This window comes from Eutrigla gurnardus, assembly GCF_963514095.1.
Source record: "Eutrigla gurnardus genome assembly, chromosome: 19".
Taxonomy (NCBI): Eukaryota; Metazoa; Chordata; class Actinopteri; order Perciformes; family Triglidae; genus Eutrigla; species Eutrigla gurnardus.
Window position 1 is genome coordinate 3,760,098 of NC_139930.1, and position 20,336 is coordinate 3,780,433.

At 42.4% G+C, this 20,336-nt stretch overlaps 1 protein-coding gene across 2 annotated transcripts; it reads left to right on the forward strand.

Annotated features, from left to right (window-relative positions):
• The first annotated feature begins 324 nt into the window (after positions 1 to 324).
• LOC311030302 (leukemia inhibitory factor receptor-like) lies at positions 325 to 20,056 on the forward strand. 2 transcript variants are annotated; one of them, XM_084035966.1, is made up of 17 exons: positions 325 to 630; positions 5,420 to 5,571; positions 5,670 to 5,823; positions 5,936 to 6,208; positions 6,769 to 6,892; positions 7,195 to 7,346; positions 7,451 to 7,593; positions 8,165 to 8,312; positions 8,431 to 8,492; positions 10,128 to 10,350; positions 12,464 to 12,637; positions 12,729 to 12,830; positions 14,964 to 15,125; positions 17,198 to 17,326; positions 17,440 to 17,533; positions 17,627 to 17,678; positions 18,324 to 20,056. In XM_084035966.1, the coding sequence occupies exons 1-17, from the start codon at positions 564 to 566 to the stop codon at positions 18,801 to 18,803; spliced, it is 2,691 nt and encodes an 896-aa protein (XP_083892092.1). In that variant the 5' UTR covers positions 325 to 563; the 3' UTR covers positions 18,804 to 20,056. The 2 variants fall into 2 exon arrangements, with proteins under 2 accessions (XP_083892092.1, XP_083892091.1); XM_084035965.1 differs by having other exon boundaries at positions 326 to 630; positions 8,165 to 8,318.
• Positions 20,057 to 20,336: the final 280 nt, after the last annotated feature.

Below are 20,336 nucleotides of genomic sequence, written 5' to 3' on the forward strand. Positions count from 1 at the left end.
AACAAGTATGTGTAAACTGATTTTAAGAAGAACTCCAGATTCCAAACTTCTCACCCCGGTTCAGCACGGACACTTATCTCACTGAAATAGTGACGTTTTTTTTCGTTTTCCAATGAACCTGAGACCTTTCCCAAGAATCAAAGGCCTGTGAATTCATGTCTGATCTGGCCACAATGACTCATGGTTACCAGAAGCAGCTTATCCATTTCCTGCTCTCAAGTCCACATGGAGTACACAATCATGAGCTGAAGCAAATGGATTTCCAGGCTACTGTTGAAGGGGCGTGGCCTTTTCTGTGAGTTCCCTGACACGACTCCCAGCCTCCCCTGTAAGATCAACAAGCAAGAACAAGCAGCCAGACTTCCTCGTGTCACTATTACTCAGGAGTTGCTCTTCTGGGAAGTGTGTTATTGTGACACTGAACCAAGTCATCAGTATTTCCACAGCTATCATGTGCAGTTAGAGAATGGTTTTAAAGTCTTTTCTATGATGGAAGACTAAATCGACAAGGACCTGCCAACGAGTTGACCTAAAAGGAACAAGCAGTCGTTGTAAAGGGTGTTATGATGATTAAATGGTTATTATTGCTCTCACTGTTTGGCACACAAGATGGAAATGGACAAGAACATGGTGAGTGTGTCTTCCTTTAACAATGTTGCCTTTAACAATGTTGCCTTATTTCCAAATGAATTTATAATGCAAATTACATTGAATTTTGAAGAATACAATGGGGTCTGTCTATTTATGTTTATAGATAATAAGTGTTTATAACTATTGACTAATTGATTAAGTATGGGTTCCAATAATGGCTATAAAACATTTTTTCAAATTTCTTACTGACATAACAAGTACATAAAGAAGTATGGTAATAAACTGAGTTTGCAGGCTTCCATTCTATAGACGGATATTTATAGATGTCACAATAATTTTATTTAAACATGCACAGGTACTGTAAATGCCTTTTTAATTTAATTTAATTTCATTATTTCATCATGATATTATAAACACAAAAAACCCCACGACAGATCAGGGTTAGTAATCAAGATGTTTTCATGATCTTGTTCCTCATGATGTTATTTTCTTTCGGGCTTTCGTCTCGATGTCAACTCGCCAAAATTGACAAAGTAACACTAACACACTGCTTCTATGATACTGTCCTTTAAACGCCAAGTTCTGATGGAACTCTCTGCTAACAGTGAGACAGCCGTCTCACCAATGACTCAAACATGGGTCAAGTCAAGGTCAGGTCAAAGTGAAATTCATCACTTTTCCTTAACAGAACTTCTCCTGGCATCTGGTTCTGGTGAGGGGAGGGGGTTGACCAATCAGAGCAGACTTGGCTTTTGGGAGGGAGGGACAGGAGGTCAAACAGTGCATTTCAGAGAGAGGCTGAGAAGAGCTGCTGCAGGGGCAGGACAGGTTTTCTTTAAATGTTTCCCTTAAAACTAGCTCTAGATTCATGATGACGTCTTTACAGATTCCCATGGCTATCCATCTAATAAGTGTAAAGATATTCCCTCTAAACCAAAAGTGTCTTGCTGGTGCACTAGAGAAAAAGTCAGGGGAATGCCATTAAGGTTCATCCACTGGTGGAGACCATAAATATTTTAACAAAATGTTATTGCTTTACACACTGACTGTATAACCGAATTGGATGTAGGTACTGTGACATCACATGTTTTTTTTTTCTTTGAGCCAGAAGTTACCATATTTGGACACAAGGGTGGAGCTGGGGTAAGGTGTAAGGCCCAAAAGGACCAGCAGCGAACAATAGCACTAGATAGCTTGGGTAATTCATGTTAAATGTGAATTTTATTTCATCTATGGACACTTAACACATTGGGCAGGACTAGAATACACTCAAAAATGTCAGAGTCAATACAATTTCAAAGTCCCATCATCACCAGGGGCAAGTGTTACATTGACAGTGGCAGTCCGGATCAGGTTCCACCACGGTCCAGGGAGACCTGCTAGGTGAGAAAGCACAGGGACTCTGGGGAACATACACAGAGAGAGAGCGAGAGAGGGAGAGAGCAAAGAGAGAGAGAGAGAGAGAGAGAGAGAGAGAGAGAGAGAGAGAGAGAGAGAGAGAGAGAGAGGCTCAGTGTGTCACTATAAATAAATCCCCGGCAGTCTAGCAGCTTAACTAAAAGCTGGTTCAAGGCAAAACTGAGCCAGTCCTTACTAACTACTAACAGGAGACTTTAGGAACTACAAGTAAGCCTTTATTCTGAGAGCGTAGTGCTCTAGCAGGACAGTAGGGTTTAATGAGCTCTCTAAGATATGATGGTGCCTGACCATTAAGAGCCTTGCAAGTGAGGAGAAGGATTTTAAATCCTATTCTGGATTTTACTGGGAGCCAGTGCAGAGAAGCTAATACAGGAGAAATGTGATCCCTTCTTCTAGTTTTAGTCAGAACACGAGCTGCAGGATTCCATGGACAAGTTTTTCTGCATCTTATTGAGACAGCATTGGCCTAATTTTAGTAATGTTACGCAGGTGAAAGTAGGCTGTCCTTGTCGTTGTTTAATATGCGAATCAAAGGACAGGTCCTGATCAAAGATAACTCCAAGGTTTCATACGGTAGTATTTGAGGCAACGACAATCCCATCAATAGTAGCTATATAAATGGCCTCATTTAAAAATGGCCTCATTTAAAAATGGCCTCATTTATATAGTGCTTTTCTCCAAAGCGCTTTACAGTAATGACTGACATTCACCCATCCACGCACACATTCACACACCGACGGCGGAGTCAACCACGCAGGGCGACAGCCAGCTCGTCAGGAGCAATTGGGGTGAGGTGTCTTGCTCAGGGACACCAGGCACTCAGCTTTATCTTTAGACAGCAAGCTTCAGAGGAGTTTAGGCCCAAGTACAATAACTTCTGTTTTATCTGAGTTTAACATCAGGAAATTGCAGGTCATCCAGGATTTTATGTCATCAACACATGCCTGGAGTTTAACTAGCGGATTGGTTTCTTCTGGCTTGATTGATAGATATAATTGAGTATCATCAGCATAACAATGGAAGTTTATAGAGTGTCTTCTAATAATGTTGCCTAAAGCAAGCATATATACGTTGAAAATAATTGGTCCGAGCACAGAACCTTGAGGAACACCGTATTTAACTTCAGTGTGCCTGGAGGATTTTTCATTGACATGCACAAACTGAGATCGATTGGATAAATAGGACTTAAACCAGCTTAATGTGGTTCCTTTGATGCCAATTAATTTGTCCAGTCTACATATTAGAATTCTGTACTATGATGTACTCTAAATCCTGACTGGAAGTCCTCAAGTAGACTGTTGTTATTTAGAAAGTCACACATCGTATTGGCTACTACTTTCTCAAGGATCTTAGAGAGAAAAGGAAGATTTGATATTGGTCTGTAGTTTGCTAAAACGCCTGGATCTAGAGTAGACTTCTTAAGAAGAGGTTTAATTACAGCTACTTTAAATGACTGCCTGTTAATAAAGACACATTGATCATATCTAGTAGCGACACGCTAACGAAGGGTAAGACTTCTTTCAGTAGCCTGGTTGGCATCGGGTCCAGGAGACAGGTTGAAGGTTTAGAAGAAGAGATCATTGACGTTAGTTGGTGAAGGTAGATTGGAGAAAAGCAGCCTATATCAAGTCTTAATGCTGTTTATATTTCTAAGACTCCTGAGTTTGAGGGTAACGTGGTTCCAATTGAAGGCAAGACGGGAGTAATTTTGTTTCTGATAGCTAAACTTTTATCAGTAAAAAAGTTCATAAAGTCGTTACTACTAAGATCTCTAGGAATACATGGCTCAGTAGAGCTGTGACTCTTTGTCAGCCTGGCTACAGTACTGAAAAGAAATCTAGGGTTGTTTTTATTTTCTTCTTTTAAAGATGAGTAGTAGGCCGCTCTGGCATTACGGAGAGCCTTCTTATACGTTTTAAGACTGTTTTGCCGGACTAGGCGGGATTCTTCCAGTTTGATGGCGCGCCAGATGTTTTCAAGATTATGCAATTTTTGTTTTTTGTTTTTTGAGCTTGGGAGTTATACCAGGGAGCTAACTTCCTTTGTTTTATAGTTTCCTGTTTTAGAGGAGCGACAGGGTCGAAAGTCATTCTCAGTAGGCTTCCAGATTCATCTATAAGAGAATCGATCTGGGAGGGACTGTTCAATTTCAATGCCATAAGATAAGACGAGGTCGAGAGTGTGGCTATGACAGTGAGTTGGTTTATGTACACTCTGACTGAAGCCAATATAATCTATTAATGAAGTAAATGCTACACTAAGGCTGTCATTTACAACGTCCACATGGACATTAAAATCCCCCACAATAATAACTTTATCTGATTTAAGGACTAAACTTGATAGCAACTCAGAGAATTCAGATAAGAATTCAGAATATGGACCAGGAGCACGATACACTATAACAAACAGAATTGGCTGCATTGTTTTCCAGTTTGGGTGCAAAAGAGGCTCTCAAATGAGTTATAATTCAGTTTTGTTTTCGTATTGATTGATAGGCTTGAATCGAAAATGGCTGCAACTCCTCCTCCACGTCTGCTGCCTTGAGATATATGAGTATTAATATGGCTGGGAGGACTAGCTTCGTTAAGCAAACATAGTCTTCATCACGCAGCCAGGTTTCAGTCAGGCAGAATAAATCAATATGATTATCTGATATTAAATCATTGACTAATTCTGCTTTATATGAGAGAGATCTAATGTTTAAGAGTCCACATTTAATTCTCCTATTTTATTGTACTACATAAAAAGTGCTAATATTTATTAGGTTTTCATGTGAAATCCCTCTTCTGTTGGACTGAATTAATTTAGTTGGTCGGGGGACGGACACCGTTGTGGTTTTGGGGTGGGTGACTGCGTGTGCAGCTGACGATGTCCTCACTATCTCTCACTTTGCTGTTCATGATAACAAAATTGTCAGGGCGAGGACGAGGAGGGAGGACCCAGACGCAGGACAAGCAGTTTTTAAAAGGCTTTATTCAAAATCAAAACAAAAGACCGAGGTGGAAAAAAACTAACTCTAAAAAATAAACTAACACTATAAACAAAAATCACTCACTGGGAGGAAAACATGACTTCAACATAAACTGCAACATAAACAACTTAACTTAGGTTCTGAGGTGACGAGGAACATGACGTGACGAGGAACATGACGTGACGGCAGACATAAGACGAACTGGCACAAGACAAGGGGAGACGCAGACTTAAATACACAGAGGGATAATGGGCAACAGGTGACAACAATCAGGGATCAGGGATGACATCAGACCAGGAAACACATGAGGAAGGGCAAGTGACCTGAAATGAGAGGGGAGTTATTTTCAAAATAAAACAGGAAATGACAAGACAAAAACCCAAGACGAGACATTACCTCACCGGCGTGACAAAAATGTGCTCTGATCATTTTTCTCAGGTGTCTTGGATTGCGGACCTCGGAATCTGACACTTAAAAGCTCTGGCCAGATGATCCAGCTTACATGGGAGGACGAGCCTTCATGCGCTGCAGTCCAGGATGTCCTGATCTACCAGCTGGTGGTTCTTATAGCAGACAAGCAAGAAGTTGATGTAAGAGTCCACTTGTTTTACACCAACATAACAATAACTTTGGACACACACACACACTCACACACACACCGCTAATGTGGTTGTGAAAATATCCTTAGGAGGAAGTTGCTGTGACGCCTGACCAGATAGGATCCACTCACTCCTGGAACTGGACGTCCTATCTGTCTTTGGAGTGTGCTTCCCATACAGTCAGGCTCAGTTGCCGATACAAAAACCATACAAGCCCATGGAAACAAGAACAGACTCTTCCTGGTTCATGTTCAGCTTATGTATCTCCATGCTTTGAAGCAGTCTTATAACACATATTTGACAGTCATTGCACTCCTACGGCTGCTTATTATGTCCTATTATTATTATTTTACAGGGAGGAAAACCTCAACAAAGCCAGAGGTTTTTCCCAAGGATGGAAACTTCAAGGTTGGCAGTAGAGTCACCTTCTGCTGTGTTCTGCCTGAGGGGGAAGGGTTTAACAAGATGCATCTGACTGGCAATAGTAGTGCTAATATGAATGCTACCAAGATCACCAACCACGTATATGCCTTGACCGTCTACCTGAACCAGCCATCGATGAACACTTGCAATGATGTAATATGTAAAACAAATACAAGTGAAAATGGGGCTTGTGCTTATATTGGCTGTAAGTATGACTTATGCTGTGTTCACACAAAACATGAAGCAAATTTTACATGTGGCCTGACTGCAAAGTCATACGCGAATAGACACAAATACAACTGGGCAACGCAATGAAGCCAATACATGAACATTTCGTCATTCGCAAAATCTTTATGGTGTTATTTCAGCATCCTTTTCATCCGGTTATGCTATTAAATTACAGCTAAATAGTTGATTCTGGTTCCTCCAACTGTGGTAAACCAGCCCACATGGGTCTTGTTAGATCCAATGAATCCAGCTTTATGAAATCCACCGAGCACCTCTGGATGATGTCATGAACTCAGACAGGACGGTGTTTGGTTTCCTGGTGGATCTGGGACTTCAACATGTACAAAGCAGTAATAGGGGTTGATTTCAGCCATGATGGAGGAAACCTGGGTGGGGTCCCTCGATGTGGAGGGAAGGCGACGTGAAAATTCGCCTCACGTTTGATGTGAACACACCTTTGGTATTGTTCCGAATTTGTTTTTTTTTTTAATACGTTTTGTTCAATGGTTCTTTTTTCTGATATTTGCAATCACACAGACGAACCTGATGTCAGAGACCTTCAGTGTGAAACCCAAGATCTGGAATCAGTTAAATGTGACTGGATAGAAGAAAGGAAATTAGACCTACCCAACAATACAATGGATTATCAGCTGCTTGGAAGGTATAATGAATGTTAGGCAGTACCGCTGCTAGCCATGTTGGGGCCCTAAGCATAATTACTTTATGATGGAATTAGCAAGCTAGCTAACTAGCTACCTTTTTGACTAGCTGCCTAGCTAAATAACAACTTAGCTGACTAGCTACCTAGCTATCTAACTAACTATCTAGCTAACAAGCTACCTAACTAGCTGCACCATAACATATATGGCCTTTGTTTGCTTCTATATTTGTGGTCCTGGTTATCTGTTTATGTTGTGAGAAAGAAATAAATCATTTCATTTGTATTGGACATTTGTATTTCAGTCCATGTGCAAAGGAGGATGCAAAGAAGGGTGCAAAGAGATCATGCTCTCATAAGTTGCAAGTAGATGTGGGTGAGAGAAACTGGATGGTTACAGCAAAAAATCTGTTTGGGAAGGTGGAGTTTTCAGACACTGCGGACCTGACTAAAAGAGGTATAGGTTATCTGCATAAAACATTTTATTTTAGTGTGGTCAAATTCTTATTTGGTTGGTGACATCTCTTTTTAATGCTAATTATTCTTTGTATTTTGTTTCAGTGCACATGTTCCCTCCAAAGGAAGTGAAAGCTTCAATTGTGAATGCCAGAAATGTCAGCCTGGAGTGGGAGTGGATGGTGCTACAGTACAATAATCTCAGTATAACATGCCAAGTAAACATTAACCATGGTGAAAATACCATCGTAAGTTGGCTCAGACATGAGCAGGCTTTTAGAGATGAAACGGTGTGATCATTTATTCTTGTTAAGATGTGCTGAAAAATGTTCAAAGAGTAATGATGTAGGCCTACATGGTTATTCTCTCTCTCTCTCTGTCTCTCTCTCTCTCTCTCTCTCTCTCTCTCTCTCTCTCTCTCTCTCTCTCTCTCTCTCTCTCTCTCTCTCTCACACATACACAGACATTTATCTTCTGTGTTGCATTTGAGTAATTGCAGTGACCCCAACAATCACTCATAGGAAATTGTTTTGGAAAATAATGTACATTAGTCAACAGAGAGAGATTCCTCATGTGACGTTTGTCAGTTTAACAGATAATGTTTCAGGTCCAGAAAGTCAGAGTGTCGTAGGTTTGTTTAGTGTGAAAGTTGTTGAAGCTCTAATGTGACAGAACGAGAGACCTGTTGTTAGTTTGAGTAACGTTACATCCTGGTACCCAACACACAGAGAGACCTGTTGTTATAGTTACGTTACATCCTGGTACCAAACACACAGAGAGACCTGTTGTTATAGTAACGTGTGCATATTTTGTTCACAGATTGAAATCTTTGGAGTTGGTCTTAAGTTTGCACTTTTGAAGGACTTGATACCAAATTGGACATACAATGTGGCAGTACGATGTAGAACAACGCAACATTTTTGGAAATGGAGTGACTGGAGCACAAATGTCAACTTACACACAAAGGGTGATGGTCAGTCATTTAAACAAAAAAAAGTAAAAAAGTTCCTTTTAATAATCCATAATGGCAATTTAACAGAAATGGTTTTCATTTGCTGGTCTTTGATTTTCTTTTTATTCCGCAGTTCCAGATGCTCTTGATGTGTGGATGCAGATAATGGATGATCAAATTATAACCACCTGGAAAGTAAGTCAGATGAGTAGGTGTCGTGATCTGGGGTTTTGTTTTTTTCAGTTCCTCTTTTATTTTGACTTTCTGTCTATTGCGTCTGTCTTTCTGTTTTCACATCTCCTGCATGGTATGAGTCTTGTCATCCTTGCCCTGATCTCTGTGTCTTCTTCCAACCAGCATTCAGCAACCGTATAAACAACCATTATGGACCCAGCAGACTTTGTTTTTGAGGAAGGAATCTTTACCTGGTTGCTACTCCTAATTCCCAGCCACCTCCCTAGTCAGGTAGCCTCCAGACCTCCAGCTCCCAGTGTACACCCTAATCCGTTTCTGTGAACCCGCCTGTCCCTCAGAGGGCCTCGTAGCGCCACCAGATGGCTAGCCTGCTGTTGGTCCCTAGAAGGAAGTTTCTCAGTGACACTGAGCCTTGTCGTGCAGGTGGAGCCACAAAATTATGCTTCATAATCAGGCCAGCTAGCAGTCACCGTTGGTCAGGACCTCGGCGGACACTGCCGAACAAGAAAGCACAGCCAGACTCTCGGGAGTAATCCTGGGAGGAGTCCAGCTAGTAACAGTAGAGATTCAGATTTAATCAATTCCTTTAATCAATAGTCAACTGCCTTAATAATACTAGTAGTAAGAGCCAAACAAGACCACGGAGTAGGTGCAGTCTGAAGTTCCCGTCTCCACTGGGCCGCAGCAGTCTTAAGTTCCCATCTCCGCTGGGCCGCAGCAGTCTGAAGGTCCTGTCTCCGCTGGGCCGCAGCAGTCTTAAGTTTCCATCTCCGCTGGGCCGCAGCAGTCTGAAATTCCCGTCTCCGCTGGGCCGCAGCAGTCTGAAGGTCCCGTCTCCGCTGGGCCACAGCAGTCTGAAGTTCCCGTCTCCGCTGGGCCACAGCAGTCTGAAGTTCCCGTCTCCGCTGGGCCGCAGCAGTCTGAAGTTCCCGTCTCCGCTGGGCCGCAGCAGTCTGAAGTTCCCGTCTCCACTGGGCCACAGCAGTCTGAAGTTCCCGTCTCCGCTGGGCCGCAGCAGTCTGAAGTTCCCGTCTCCGCTGGGCCACAGCAGTCTGAAGTTCCCGTCTCCATTGGGCCACAGCAGTCTGAAGTTCCCGTCTCCGCTGGGCCGCAGCAGTCTGAAGTTCCCGTCTCCGCTGGGCCGCAGCAGTCGCAAGTTCCTGTCACCCAAATTTGTGCCTGCGTCTGCTTCCCTTCACTGATGGCCCATCTGGTCCACCTCCCGAGGTGATCCGCTCAATGCAAGTTCCTGTCCCCACTTGGCTGGAGCAATCTGAAGTTCCTGTCCCCTTAACCGACGGCCTGCTTGGTCAGACTCCTGAGGGGATCCATTCACCCTGTCAACCTCCTGCCCAACCTCCCGAGGGCATTCGCCTGCCTGGTCTCTCTCCGGCACGGCCTCCAGAGCGGCTACGCCCATCCGGTTGCCTTGCCCCTGCTCAGTTACTTGACCTTTTTTCTTAAAGGTTTTGACCAGCTTTCCTCTTCCCAGGCAACTGCAACAGTACACATAACAACGGCCACCACTCTAACCATGCTGCTATGTTGATTTAAATGAGAATGTCCGTTGTACTCCTGTTTTATTTCTATGAGTTGTGGAGATTGGTCTGACTATGTGAGACTATCTCTCTGCAGATGCCACTGGCCAATCAGAGTCATGGACACATCATAGACTTTGAAGTGACCTGGTCAAATGCTACAGATGACAATGAAAATCGAATCAAAGTAGCTCCTGACAAGGACAGTTTTACTCTCTGGAGTCTGGAGGCCACCAAAGAGTATCTGGTCACAGTTACAGCTAGGAATATAAACGGCAGCTCACCCCCATCAACCATCACCATCCCTAGCCCCAGACCAGGTATGAAGCATCACACATATTACAGTCACATAGGAAGAATTACATTATAAACCTACATTGATTGATTATTGATCACTTGAGGGCAGCACAGACATTGATTCAAAATGAACATATTACCACCTTATAAAGCTGACTCTTGTCCCGCCTTACGGACACTACAGGTTAACTTGACATGTTACACCACATAAATGCAGATCTATGGATTATTATTTTTGCACAGTGCACATATTCTTTATATTGTGAACATTTGCACATTTCTTGTTCAATATCAACATTTCGACTTCTTCAATTTAACAGCAATTTCATTTTAAAACAGATATATTGCACTTTTTTTTTATTCCAAATGTATATGATTCTTAACTTTTGCAATACTTTTCTTTATTATATCTTTCTTTTCTTTACAGACCATATTCAATTTCACAAATCACAGAAATCTGGTCAGCAGTTTTACAAATGTTTATTTGATAGACAGACAATTTTTAAAACAAAATAGTGTAGACTAAACAATCAAAACTAGAACTTACATGCAAATCAAGCTGTTTTTGAAGTAAAGAATGAGCCAAGAAACTGGCATTTAAACATGTGAAATAAATATGTATGTCTTGAGAGTAAAACATATTTCATAGTATCCATCCACTTTATTAGGTACACCTTGCTAGTACCGGGTTGGACCCCCTTTTGCCTTCAAAACTGCCTTAATCCTTCGTGGCATAGATTCAGCAAGGTACTGGAAACATTCCTCAGAGAGTTTGGTCCATATTGACATGATAGCATCACGCAGTTGCTGCAGATTTGTCGGCTGCACATCCATGATGTGAATCTCCTGTTCCACCACATCCCAAAGGTGCTCTATTGGATTGAGATCTGGTGACTGTGGAGGCCATTTGAGTACAGGGAACTCATTGTCATGTTCAAGAAACCAGTCTGAGATGATTCGCCCTTTATGACATGGCGAGTTATCCTGCTGGAAGTAGCCATCAGAAGATGGGTACCGTGTGGTCATAAAGGGATGGACATGGTCAGCAACAATACTCAAGTAGGCTGTGGCGTTGACACGATGCTCAATTGGTACTAATGGGCCCAAAGTGTGCCAAGAAAATATCCCCCACACCATTACACCACCACCACCAGCCTGAACCGTTGATACAAGGCAGGATGGATCCATGCTTTCATGTTGTTGACGCCAAATTCTGACCCTACCGTCCGAATGTCGCAGCAGAAATCTAGACTCATCAGACCAGGCAACGTTTTTCCAATCTTCTATTGTCCAATTTTGGTTAGCCTGTGCGAATTGTAGCCTCAGTTTCCTGTTTTTAGCTGACAGGAGTGGCACCCGGTATGGTCTTCTGCTGCTGTAGCCCATCCGCCTCAAGGTTCCACGTGTTGTGCGTTCAGAGATGCTCTTCTGCATACCTCTGTTGTAACGAGTGGTTATTTGAGTTACTGTTGCCTTTCTATCAGCTCGAACCAGTCTGGCCATTCTCCTCTGACCCCTGGCATCAGCAAGGCATTTGCGCCCACAGAACTGCCGCTCACTGGATATTTTCTCTATTTCGGACCATTCTCTGTAAACCCTAGAGATGGTTGTGCGTGAAAATCCCAGTAGATCAGCAGTTTCTGAAATACTCAGACCAGCCCGTCTGGCACCAACAACAAACCATGCCATGTTCAAAGTCACTTAAATCACCTTTCTTCCCCATTCTGATGCTCGGTTTGAACGGCAGCAGATCGTCTTGACCATGTCTACATGCCTAAATGCATTGAGTTGCTGCCATGTGATTGGCTGATTAGAAATTTGCGTTAACGAGCAGTTGGACAGGTGTACCTAATAAAGTGGCCGGTGAGTGTGTGTGGCCTGCAGTTGTAGTAATTTAACATTCACAACAGATGCAAGTAGATCATCTGCTCCATCTAGTCCAATATTTGTTCATCACTGAGGCTGGGAGTAGCAAAGCTATGAGCTCTTTCACAACAGTGAAGAAAGTTTTTTTTTTATCAAAATGTAATCACAGGATTGCTTTAAGATGTTTTTATCTATTCGGCAACAAATCATTTCCAGTTAATTGCAGCGATATGTTTACATCTTTAACTTTAAAAGCGTCTTCATTTTCAGACAGAACCAGAGTGCACACTTCACGGATCACTGGCAGCATCCGTAACCTTTCCTGGTCAGCCAGTCTTACAGCCAGCTGTGGCTACATCGTGGACTGGTGTCCTACCACAGAACCCTGCATTATGGAGTGGCTGAAAGTGCCTCCCAATGAGACTAAAGCCACCTTATTATCCAGTAAGTCTTATTCACCCACAAATCAGTTATGTATGTCACATTACATTCCCTTACATTGCACTACATCGCTCCTGTTATTTCTTCATGCCAGAAAACTTCAAAGAAGGACTGAGATACTCATTGTCCATATATGGCTGCACCCAGGGAGCTCCGGTGCTGCTAGAAAGAAGAGAGGGCTACGTCAGCGAGAAGAGTAAGATTGACAGCTATACAGCACATCCACTATACAATTACATCACTTTGTGACACACTGCCTCTTTCCTGTTTGTATCCTGTTTCCTGTGAAGCCTTGCTGAAAAAAGCCGTAAACTTGCATTCTCTATATTGGCCATCAGGGGGCGACTCCTCTGGTGGCAAAAATAAGTTTTACTTTATAGAAGTGTATGGAAACATTGGTTCCAATTCCAAAACGGCAACAGCCAAAATCTAAGATGGCGATGGCCAAAATGCAGAACTCCAGGAACCACGTCGTCAATGCAGCGGCCCTGGTTTTGAATCTGATGGATTATAAAATATACTTGGAAAGACAGGATCACAACATGTTTCTCAAGCAGCTGAGAAACCATGTCTGGATTACGTAAAACTAGCTGGAGGTTTTTTAGCTACATAAGTGGTTGGAAATAACGGGTAGACAGAACATATGATGTCACGGTGATCACTGAAGGCTACCGGAAAAGGCCATATGATAAATCTCTGTTTGATGTTGCCCCCGCCACCCCTCCGTTTCGTGTTTGTGTAGACGGCAAATACACATCAATGATGTCATCGCCCCCTCATAACGACAACAACAATGGCGGCCTACATGCTTGTGATTGTGCTGCAGCAGATATTCTGCTCCTCTGTACGACGGCGTATTAGGGCCACTGTAAGAAAAAAAAAAAAAAAAACGGAGCTGAGAGGGGGGGAAAAAGTTGCAGATATGCTACTTCCTTACGATAATAAACAACCGACATTTATGCTAGCTAACTTCCCATGAATGTAGGCATTTCTTTTTCTGATTAATCCACAACGTGTAACAACGCCTCGTTAAGGTCCTTAGGGTGACGGCTGTTGATGGTTGTTGTTGGTTTTATCTATATGAGGCCAAATTGTCATCTTATGGGTGTTTATTGATCCACTATTGCCACTACACTGAGCTAAAAACGATTACGGACAGCTAGTATAGAGCACACAAGCTTTCGGCACATGCTGCGTCTCTTCTCCTCCGTTTTTGGTGTATTTTTGTAGCAGAAACAGCGCCACCTAAGGGCCTGGAACATGCACTATTTATATTGTTTGAAACTGGCTTTTCCTCATTGATGTCTTGTTCTGTTTGTTTCTATTCTAGTTTTCAAGTTTATTAGAATGTTACATATTGTTACCTCAAAAAACAGAAAGTGAATAGACTGGTTTTGCTGAGGCTCTGTGTCTTATAAGCCACCTGACCTACCAATGTTAGGTTTTGTTTTAATGTTATGTAGCAAGAGTGCACTTAACCTGAGTGTTGTTGTTTACCTTTTGAAACCAATGTTCATTTTGGGAGTTATGCAAAAGTCTCTGATTGTACTTGAGTACAAGTCTAAACCATGTCAAAATTCTTGTTTCATTTGATCAAAATCTGTTCGAAAAGGTACTTTGGCCTAAATGGTCTGTTATTCTTTCAGTTTTAAATAGGGGAATGAGTTTGGTTGTACTGTGTTCAGTAACTTGCAAAATAGTTTTAAAAACCATCATGAAAAGGAATCGTGATAAGATCGTGGATCGTGATCCTGCCTGAAAAAAAAAGTGATATTTTTTGCCATATCGCCCACCCTTAGGTGGAGGTAGGACGGAGGATGCCGGGGACTGTTGTGAGGCTTCCATCAGAGTGGATGTGGAGAGCGGTTTGACATGAGAGCTGGCTGCTGCATGGAGGGCTGGGTCTATGGTTGCTGATGTTGAGGCAGAGGTGGATGCTTCCTCTAGGGATTGAAATTGGTGGAGATCTGGGTGTTGTCTGTATTTGTGGGGCCTGGAATGACAGTTGGAGAAGAAGTATGCAAAGCGATGTTCTTTCTCCCGGTCTGAGGAGCTTGCCAAAGACCAGACCAGCTCTTGAAGCTGAGACAAACGGGCTTCTGGGAAGATATAGAGGTCAGAATCCGACATCATCTTGGTAGAGATCAACAAGATGTCGAAGTGTCCTTGGGCAAGATACTGCATGGCGAAACGATAATCGGCGAACCGCCGAGGACGACTCGCTCCACCTCTGAGCCACATCCTCCCAAAGTGACTGAATGTAGTGTGAAGCGCCTTGAGTAGCTAGTAAGCTAGGAAACATTTACTGTTACCATATTCATCTTTTCAGGAATACCAGATGGCCTGTTTAAATCATTGAAGGGGAATCAACAGTATTCCAATTACAACGTGTCCTGGGACCCCATACCTCTAAGAGAGCAGACTGCTTTCATACAAGGCTACATCCTGTATTGTAAGGACGACAACAATGAAGCATTCAATTTCAGCACAGGTATGTGACATATTGTTATTTTCTGACGATTGTCCACAGAGAACCAGAGTTACCAGACCAAATACACATTAGAACACAACATCCATGTCAGGATGCACCTTTACACTAATGATGCGTCAACACACAGAAATGTCCCGGTCGCAATAAATCTAAAAAGAGCTCTGCAAATAATATGTTCTGGTCGGGGATTATGTGGCAATATGAAATGTAGGAAATATGAGGCCGGAGAATTTTCTTCAGATGATAGATTGTGAGGAGATAATTTATGTTGAGACCTAAAGAGGATGTTGAGCTCTCAACATCCTCTCAGACGTCAGGCTGCTGATCATTGAGGACTCCCATGTTTCCTTAGCTGGTTCAGGATCTGCCAAAGGGAGGAGACAGATAGAGAGAAACTAAGGGTTTGTTGAAGAAAATCTGCCAGCCAGCAGGTTAGGTTAACAGAGTCAGTCAGTTACCATGGTAACTGACCTAAAGGTCTGAAAATTGAAGCTGGTCATTAGGGGCCAATTCCTCTCTGATTGTATAGAAGTCTATGTGAGAATGGTCCTACTTCTCTCTTGATGTATTATCTCAGTAAACATGAGTTTATGTCTCAATCTCTAGTTGCAAGTCTTCTTCAATCCAGCATGATGTTCATTTAGTACATTATCCACAGTCCAAATATGGTCACTTCCTTCACTGGTTGCAACAATCCAGGATGGTGACGGGAAAAATGCCTTGAGGCTACAAAACTGTAGTCCACAAAACAATGGGTGACGTCACAACGTCCACTTCTTATATTCAGTCTGTGGTCGAAACTCACTTTACAAGTAAAATGCACAACATAAATCTCCACAATTAATTTACCCTCACAATAATATGAATGAATAAATCCCAGGACTAGAACAGAATCATGATTTTCAGAGTCAATTTATTTTCAAAGTCCCATAACATAACCAGCAGCAAGAGTTACAGCGTCACCTAGTGGAGAGAAAACACTGCTTTAACAGACTTTTAGGCAGAAATCTGGAGCAGACCAGGATCTGGAGTTCATCTGGATTTGGTGTAAGTAATATTAAAGAAATAGTCGCATTAATAGTAGTAGTGGTAATATTAGCTGTAGTAGTAATATTAACAGTAGTAGTAGTATGAACAGTAGTAGTAGTATTAACAGTAGTAGTAATATTAACAGTAGTAGTAGTAGTATTAACAGTAGCAGTATTATTAACAGGAGTAGTAGTAGTAACAGTAGTAGTATTATTAACAGTAGTAGTAATATTAATAGTAGTAGTATTAACAGTAGTAGTAATAATATTAGTAGTAGTAGTATTAACACGAATAGTAATATTAACAGTGGTAGTAGTATGAATGCAATGGAAGGGGGGAGTGCGAGTGCGACATCTAGTGGCTGGATGTTATCAATGTTGTCAATAGCACCTTTAACAGTTGTAGTAGTATTAACAGTAGTAGTTGTATTAAACTACACAGCAGTCAAGTTTAATACAGACTGAGTGATAAGAGACTGGAAATGAAGCAGTAGATCTGCTACATGCAACCAGTAGGGGGCGCAATAACACAAACTAACACAGAACACCCACTACCAGGAAGGGTACACATATAAACAGGAGAGCAAATGGAGCCCCACGCAAAGCTTATAATGTAGTTAGATGTAGGTGTTTATTCATGTCAATTACCATAACTCCTCCTGTTAGCACCCATTAGTGGAGGCTGCTGTAAAACAGATATTTAATAATAATACAATAACACAGTTGTAATATTAAATATGTCTTCATTGGAGAAGAACTGTTGACACATACTGTATATTAATAAATCATCCCTCCAGGATTTTGTAGGCTTTTCGTGGACATTGCTGTTGATTAAAATGCCTGATTTGACAGCAGCCTTTTTTAAAATGCAATGTATTTGGCAATGTGTTTTTGCATAGATTTTTGTTACTGATGGGAGGGGCGGATAAATAATTCAAATATCCTTATAGCTTCACACAACTTCATTATAGTATATTACATGTGTGTGTATTGTGTTAAATTGTGACCTTTATTAACAATGAGTATTTATTATTTTTGGTGAAGACGATCCTGAGGCCACCAGCCTGACAGCGAGAAATCTTCGAATCAGTTCCTACACCTTCACAGTGAAGGCGAAGACAGCAGTTGGAGAATGTGGTTCGACATTCATTACTGCCACATTGAACGCATCAAGTACGCTGCTTCCTTCCCCTTCCAGACCACGATTCCCATTTTCCCAACGTGCACGTTTCACTTCATCTGACTTGTTCCTGTTCCTAATGTGGGCTGTTTACTTAACTCACCAGCTGATAACGTGATCGCGTCAGTCTTCATTTCCCTGGTCAGTGTTTTCGGTGTCCTGTCCCTCATCACCATCCTTTGCTACAGACACTGGACTTGGTAAACATGGCAACACATACATTTTTCTCATCGTTTGAATGAGTTGTTCCCATACGTGTGTGATTTATTGCCATGCATTCTTATATCCAACAGTATCAAACAGAAGGTCTACCCTCCAATCCCCAAGCCAGTGTTGACATCACCGGTAGGTCGTCAAACCCTCGTCTTAAAGGCCACTCAGCCAATCATCACTCGAGTGTTAATCCAACTGTTTTATGTCTTCTGTGCTCATGAAGATTAACATTATCTCTGGCCAAAACGCGAGTTGTGAAGTTTGAAAGATGGTGGCCTTGAAAGCAGTGATAGTTTTGTGATAGATGCCACTGACTGGCGTTATCTGGACTTTGACCGATCCTAACAACTACTAGTCAGGATATCTCTGCTTCTGATGCATCTTCTACTAGCCTTTTGGCTCCATGGGCGGCAATGCCAGTCTGTTGGTCCACCACTGGGGCCCAGACTGAAATATCAATTAAATAAAATAACAAATGTAATAAATCTAGCGCCATCATCATTTACTTTGGCATACGTTGGTTTATGATCAAATACCTGCAAAACTATGACATTACCATCAACCTCAACTGTTATTTGTGTTTAGTGCTACATAACAAATGGTAGCATTTTTTCGTGACTCTCAATTGTATATATCTACTTTATGGAAGTGCAAGAATACTGTAATTTACTATAATATTCTGTGAAAATGATTTTTAGTATTTAGAGATCATCAACATTTTTGCACACTCAACCACCACCCATCTTTAAATTAATATGATGTCTTTTTTTGTTCAAGGGTCACCACACATGTCGTCCTCTTCACGTGGATCAGTGTCTCCTCAGTGAAGCAGAAGTCGTGGATGTTGCAGAGCTGCATAGTAGTGCAGGAGCACCAAGGAATTGTTACACCAGCCAGAACAACATGCCATTTGTTTTTACACAGACTCTGAAGGGTTACTACAACCAGCCCCTGAATAAGTGCACCCCACCAGCCCACACTCCACCCACCACAGCCGTCCCAGCTCCTTCAGAGTTACCAGCTTCTCCATTCAGGAGAGTATTTCCTAACCCATCATATGATCTGATAATGCAGCCTCCGGACCAGCATTCTGGTCCTGAGCTTCAGGTGGAAAGACTTTTAGAGAAGAGCTCCAGTGAATACCAGCCTCATGTTCAGACAGGAACCTTCCGTATAAACCAGACAGAAAAGGATCCGGAGAGTCGTATGAACTGTGTCTCCGCTTACATCTTGTTACCACAGTCAGCTTCCATGTAGCTACTGCATGCAAAGGCTTGTTCTCTCTGACAAGTGGGAATGCTATAATGACTGTAACACTGCTGTAAATGGTAGATGGTTCCAGATCCAATAAGGTTGCTGCCCCGCATGCCGCTCTACCGCTTGTGTTTGTTCATCAGAGCCACCTGTTGCTCCTCCACAGTCCAAATATGGTCACTTCCTTCATGTGTTGCAAAAATTCCAAGATGGCGGCAGGCAAATTCAGATATGGAAACGGTCCTAATGCAGAACTCGATGCTTCAAAACCGTAGTCCACAAACCAACGAGTGATGTCACCATGACGACCCGCATCTGTGGCCTCCTCTTTATGATGGCCAGCTTTTTACTCCGTCTTTGTGTGTTCAGAACAACCATAAACAGGGCATTGGGCGTGAGACACACGCAGTTCAACCTGTTCACACACTCACACCTAATATTTCTCATGCAGAGAAATTACCAGGACAACGCCCACCAAGTTGCGCCGCTACTTCGTTTAACTGTGGAACAGATAGGAATCAAGTTGGTTTCCCGTAGTTCAGAAGAAGCTTCCCACGCACCAGCTAATCAAAAAAAAATATACATGGATATGGCAGGGATATTATGAAATAGCATTGTTGTATCCGTAAGATTTAGGTGATCCCGCGACATTCCCGCTACAACAACGCTACATTCTGATTCCAAATGAAATATTGATTGACATGCTCATGAATTAGCTACAGACTGATCGACGTGGGAGAGGACCATATTGTATGAGTACAGTAAAGGCCCCTGAGTTCGGTGCGTTTTTTGATACATATTCGTTGCGAGGGAGATTTTGTGATCGCCTCACGTATTGGAAAAAAAAGGTCTGTGTAAGAGTTGGATCGTGGAGATTGATGGTCTTCTTTCTGATGTGTGGTCCCAGCAGTGCAAACTGGACTACCAACCTCCTGAAGTCCACTTGGAACCGATCGGGATTGTTGAAAATAAATGAGTCATCCAGCAGTTAGCAGAATCGTTGTGCAGCTTCATTCTTTTTCTTCTTTCAATAATGAGACGATCACAACATCATCCTCACTGGACCACCGGACTTCAGGACCAGTTTGCAGGTTATGGCGGGAAGGAGTTGCCCCTAGTACAGCTTGATAGGCCAGTTTGGGATTGGGGGAGGAGCCAGAGAGGAAAAGGAAAAGAGGAGGGGAAAAGGCAGGCAGTTTGGGGAAAAAGCCTGTGAAGGGAAGCTGTTACACGATAGATAGATATGTAGCTAGCTAGCCAGTTTTTCGGCTATCAGAATTTGTTGTTTTAGGCACTCCTCCAACCCCGTTATTAGCCTGTACAAAGGGAAATAAAGGCAGTTCAGTCACGGTGTCCTTGTCATTCCGCTAGCTAGCCTGCATTGATGGCCCGCAAGCGCTACAATATTTTGGATGTTTGGAGCCCTACGGTGGCTCTGAGTGGTCAAAAAACACTCTAAATGCTTTTTGAATGATGACAGACGAAAGTTTCTGAGCCGGTGTGCAAATGTGATTGACATAATGTGAGGTTGTTATT